The sequence below is a fragment of the Camelina sativa genome, chromosome 4 (assembly GCF_000633955.1).
Source record: "Camelina sativa cultivar DH55 chromosome 4, Cs, whole genome shotgun sequence".
Lineage (NCBI taxonomy): Eukaryota > Viridiplantae > Streptophyta > Magnoliopsida > Brassicales > Brassicaceae > Camelina > Camelina sativa.
Window position 1 is genome coordinate 15,962,568 of NC_025688.1, and position 6,201 is coordinate 15,968,768.

Consider the following 6,201-nt stretch of genomic DNA (forward strand, 5'->3'; position numbering starts at 1 on the left):
CCTCTCTCAAAAAGCTACAACTATTGAAATCACAACTCAAATGCTTTGAGATCATAGGAAGCATGCATTTTTAACTTATTTAGTAGGTTGGAATGATGAGGTACCGTTTGGCATTTTGTTATTTGGTTCTGGCCTTGCTTTCTGAATCATCGGCTTACTCCAATTCAGAAGAGGTTTGTGAGCTAGTGAGATTCACATTGAACATGGAAGAGAGCACAAGAGTACCTAAGCTTATTCTACTGCAGTTGAATTCTATTAATCAGGAAGTTAGGCTATCTGCGAGAGGAGGTCATGCACACGCGTCTCCTTGTTTGAAATAATAATTATACCATATGATCGATTGACAACTTATTTGATCTTATATATATAGGCTGTGCAAACGCCTACACACACTACAAGTGGTTTAGCTCAGATAGTAGAACTGTCTCTGTGACACCCTATGGGGTTATTCGGGGAAAGAGGCCTGGAGTAGCCAATGTGAAGGTCGTATCCTTTTGTGATCCTCAATACTATGATCTGGTAATTTATTTTTTGTCCCCACAATATATTATATATGTATAGTGTCAATTATATCATTTACATTTGTTGTTGTTGTTGTATTATGATGTGTAGGTTGTTGTCAAAGTTTTCGGAATTCAAGACATGTGCTATGACATGGATGATATGAAGGCCAATTTAGACTCTATATTATCGAAGCCAAGTATTTTTAAGTTCACCTTACTTGAGTACATAATGTTCCCATTGGCGGGCCTCATTGGTAACCTCATTTATGTATTTTACCCGGCAAAGCCTCGTATTGAGCCATGTTCATCTACAACTCACAACGACCAAGAGGTCCAAGACTGCCGCAGAACAAAGCGGATCCGACGAACCATACTAACAACCATAATGGTGAAGAAAAAGATATATAGACGCCGGTGGTTTTATCGGCCATACATGATCTCAAGTATAGTTCATTCTCCGGTTGGGTAAATTTGATTCTGTTTCACTTGTGTCGAATTAATCATGCTTTTTAGTTTCTCCAATGATAATTTCGTTTGAAAAAGTAAGTCTACATTATATTAATGAGATACCCATTGGATATCTCATATTCTCATCAGTGGAAATATTCAGTAGAGATATTATTAGTTAGTGAAGTTCTTTAAATTATATTAGAAATAGAATATTTTTCATAACCTAAAAACAAGAAAATAAACAAAATATTTTATTATCTTTTAAATATTGTAAAATAAACATAGAAACCTAATGTTAATTTCCCAAAATTTTCTGAAAATAACTCATAAATTAAACTAATCTTATTATATAAAGTTTGGTTCTCAAAGTTAGTAACTCACTAGATCGTGACACGTGTTAGTTTGAATGATCAGATATCAAAACTAAAAACTCACCAGAGATCGTGTCAGTTTTAATGATTACATATCCATTATTGAATAATACGTTATTTAATTAATTATTTACCAAATAATCATCAAATCCAAAAGTTGTATTTATTTGGTATAATAAAAATAAAATTTATCCTAAAGATGAGTTAAAACAAAATTTAAATTAGAGAAAGAAAACCTATTTTATGCATACATTTTAAAATTAAAAATTAATTTCAATCCTCAATTCTTGGTTTCTTCCGTTGATCATCAATTGGTTCTTGACGTTCGTCACATTTTTCGCGTTTGGTTCCACAATTGACATCGTCTGAATTTGTCTAAACAGATATAGATAAACCATTAACATATTAAGTGAAATAATATATTTTATTTAGCAAACATAACACATCATAAAATATAATATATACATTTACCTTTCTTTCGTCTATAATCTTTGAGACTGTAAAAATTTGATATGATGTATCAAAATCATACTTTTTAACCTGATTCTCGAATAAATAAGTATTTCCAACAATTGAATGGACACATGTGGGAACGTCTTCTAACTCTTGTTCGCCCGGATCAATTTTTATCCATACAAGTAAAGAGACATATAATAGTTGGCTTAATTTGTTCATATGAAAATTTTCTAGGTGGTGGTAAATAATATATTTGTAACATACAATATACATAAATGTAAAAAAGCACACTTTTAATGGTAACATACATAAAAGATTTGTATATGGATATAAATCATTGTATTATAGCAAAAAACAATTTTTATAAATAATATACAATAAATTTTAATATATTTTTATTTATAATAGCATATTATTTAATGTTTGTACTTTGGCAAAATTAAAATTTCATTGATTTAATGTTTATGCATATTTTTTATAAAATTGAATATGATCAAATTTAAATAAGATAATTTATATGCAACTAATATATATCATATTAGTTTTTAATACTATAAAGAGTATTAAATGTCAAATTAAAAATAAATAAATAAGTGGTATGGTGATGTATTAAATTCTGCAGGGTTCCTTCAACTATATTATATATAGGATTCGCCCTAGGTCAAGAGTTAAGACCAAATAAACCTATTCCCCTTTTTGGTTTGTCGGCTGAATTCAGTTTAATTCTGAACCCAGAAGATAACTCACGTACGTTGTTACTCTTTTAGTCGGATTCGGTGTTATAGTCTGCGTTTGCCTTTGGAGCACTGAGAAAGCACCTTAGCAAATCGTTGTCTGTATTAACGACAATGGAACAACAATGGTATATGTTGCTTTGTTTCGTTTATGTTTTTTTTTCTACTCTCGAATCCCTTTCTGTATATGATATTATATAATATATCCTTGAACCCTAATAAATCCTAAAACACTATCATACGTTCTTTAAATTTTTTAAATTTCTTTTACAGCGAAAGTGGTTGTGAATGTTTGAGGAATGGAGATGTTGTGAATGAAGACAGAATCAGTGAGTTGGATGAAGATCTGCTTGTGCATATAATATCTTCTCTTCCGACAAAAAGTGCCGTAGCCACGAGTGTTTTGTCTAGACGTTGGAGACATGTTTGGAAGACGGTGCAAAATCTCAAGTTTGTTTCTATTAAGTATCACCGTACCTTTACAGAGGATGTTTACAAATTTTTTCTGTTACATAAAGCTCCGTTTCTAGAGAGTTTGCATTTGGAAATTAGAGATAGATATGGTGCTTCGAATGTTGGAATATTGCTCGTAATTGCATTCGCACGCCATGTGCGTAACTTGGTACTGGATTATGTTGGCAGTTTATTCTGTTTTCCGAGTGTTTTCTGCATTGATAATAATACACTCGAGTCCTTGGAACTCAAAAACTCCGTTATTTTGGATTTTCCATCTCGGGCTTGTTTGAAGTCCCTAAGAAAGCTGCACCTTTACAAAATACATGTCCATAACGAAGACTCTTTTTGCAACCTTTTATGCGGATGTCCTAATCTTGAAGATTTGGTACTTCATGGAGGCGAAACTTACCTTGGGACTGTCACTATTGCGGTGCCATCATTACAGAGACTAACCATAGATAAAGAAAATAACTATGGAGGTGGTGAAGGTTATGTGATAAATGCCCCTGCTTTGAAATACTTGAACATCAACGGGCTGTTTTATTTTGAGTATTTTCTGATTGAGAAAGCGCCAAAGCTGGAGGAGGCAAAAGTCAGTGACGTTTCTAAGATAGACAATGAGAACATTATGGAATCACTAACCTCAGCCAAACGTCTTTCCTTACAGTTGTCACCCTTCGAGGTAATTATTAGATTTAATATTTTCTTTGCGGTATTGGGCTAACATTGTTTTGTGTACTAATGTTGCCTCATGGACAGATCAAGTTTCCTAGTGGTAGCATTTTCCATCAGCTAGTATATTTGGATCTGCATACAAATAATAGGAAGTGGTGGAATCTACTTTCGTTCATGCTTAATGCTTCTCCTAAGTTGCAAATCCTCAAGCTCACCGACGTGAGTAATTTCATTACTAATCAGCTACCTTTTTGTTTGTTGTCGTTGTTGTTGTTGTTCAAAACTCCACTTTCATGTACTTTGTTGATCTAATATTACATAAATTGCATTGTTCTCAGCTAGATATGTCTTCTAACAAAGGAAATCGGATCGGCCAAAAATGGAATCAGCCGAAATGTGTACCCGAATGTTTGTTGTTCAATCTTGAGACATTCGTATGGATAGGACACGAATGGCAACGAAAAGATGAGAAAGAAATTGCCACATACATCTTAAGAAACACAAGACGGTTGAAGAAAGCAACTTTCTCCACAAAACCCATCGAACCGGAAAAGCTCAAAAAATTGGAAAAGAGACGTAGGATGCTCGACGAGTTGGCGAATGTGGACAGGGCTTCAAATTCATGTCATTTTGTGTTTGAATCCATGTAATTAATGTCTTGAAAACATACTATACTAGAAATAGGCTCGGGCATTGATTTTATTTTTATAAATTATGATATATCTTAATTTAGAATTATATTTTTTAAATTTATTTTTTAATATGAAATGTTTTTTTTAAATGTTTAATATGTGGTCTTTTATATATATGGTTCTCAATGTTTTGACGCAAAATAAAATAATCAAAACAGATCAGAATTTATTTTAATCAAAGTAATTAAATCCTTCAAAGATTTGTTGTTTTAGATTTTCTTGTTTATTGATAAATTGTTAGGTTCTTATAGCATTTTCAATCCCACTCTATTTTAAAATCAATACTCTATTATAGAGTAACATTTGCTCTAACCCTACTTAATATCTTACTCTAAAATAGAGAAAATAGTATGATTACTCTATATTCAACTTTATTTTTTACACTAAATCTAATTTAGAGTAAAAAATAGAGTGATACATTAAAATACAAAACTATGCATTATTTTAGTGTAAAAAATAGAATATACATTGGAGATAGTTTTAGCACACATGAGTTTGTGTAGAGACCATATATGAGCATTCAAACGAAAATTGAATATTGAAAACAGTTTATAAATGTTACCCGATAAATCTCATATTTTCCTACATATTTTCCAAAGCTTTAATATATGGATGAGATCAAGACAGATATGATGATTCGCTAGATCTCTATAACCAAAAAATTATTATAAATATTTGATAAATATTTATCTTTTTGCGAGTGGTTTTACAACTTTATATAACCTTTAACTCAATCTTAATATTTGATTTTCTTTTTGACTCCACAATATGTTGCTACGATTTGATTTTCTTCAGTTAGCCTTCTAACAAACTTCTTGTGAATTAGAAACTCTATGGAATGCTTAAAATGTGTTATATTTCTATGATGATGGTTGTTTCTCGGTCCTTCTCTCTATTCTTATTCATTATGTAATTTTAATTATCAAAAAAAAAAACTCCAACATGTCAATTGGTGTAGATGGAAGGGAAGACAAAATCAGAAAATTGATATCAATAATAAATACATTCAAATTGATTTTCTGACATAACTACATTTTAAATTATATCTAAATAACAGTATTTTTTAATTAACTATATTTGAACTTATAATATCTATATGTTGATTTTTTCCATCAGTTTTTGATGATTTTCATGATTTTAAAATACGATATGTGCGAAGAAAGAAATCAAATCGACTCAAATAAACTAAACTTCTGAAACCTGAATCTTGTACTATACTAATGAGATTATATATCTAGACAATATGTTTTACAAGGTAACAAAGGAAACACTAATGATTATCTTGAATAATTTAATAAGTGTATTCCCGATTTACCATATCCTCTAGTGTTTACTCTCTAATCTCGTAATCACCCTTAATCTTGTAAAAGTTTTTCAGGGAGTTGAGGCGGAGCCTATTGACGTTATTAATCAGGCGGCCAATGAGAAATTGTTATGGGAAGAGGCAAAGTCCTCCTACTTGGAATCTATAGATTATTTGCCTTTGGAGGTTCGGGATCCTTCTCCTCGGTGTCAGGTTGATTGATCTTGGAAGGCTTCAGATCCTTTTGTGGGTTTGGGCTGGTGGTTTTGTAATAGTGAGGATACCACACTGCTAATGAAAGCACGGAGTCAGCGATGCAGTCTTTCCTCCCTACACTCAGAGTTTCAGGATTTGATTTGGGCGATGGAATCCCTTCTGGCGGCGGGTATTGATTGTCAAAGTTTCGAGACGGATTATGCAGATTTAGTGGCGATAGTGCAATCTCCCGCTGAATGGCCCGCTTTCTCTAACATGTTGGATGAGTTCAGCTTAATTCGACCATCCTTTCCGTCCTTCATGCTTTCACGGATCCCACGGCCGTCAAATGTACGGGCAGACTGC

The 6,201-nt window shown here is 32.3% G+C and overlaps 1 protein-coding gene across 2 annotated transcripts; it reads left to right on the top strand.

Moving 5' to 3' along the window:
- Nucleotides 2,629-4,295, top strand: LOC104783930 (putative F-box/FBD/LRR-repeat protein At3g49040). 2 transcript variants are annotated; one of them, XM_019244395.1, is made up of 4 exons: nt 2,629-2,642; nt 2,794-3,652; nt 3,730-3,864; nt 3,984-4,295. In XM_019244395.1, exons 1-4 carry the CDS (start codon nt 2,629-2,631, stop codon nt 4,293-4,295), a joined length of 1,320 nt encoding a protein of 439 aa, XP_019099940.1. The 2 variants fall into 2 exon arrangements, with proteins under 2 accessions (XP_019099940.1, XP_019099941.1); XM_019244396.1 differs by having other exon boundaries at nt 2,812-3,652; nt 3,730-3,868; nt 3,988-4,295.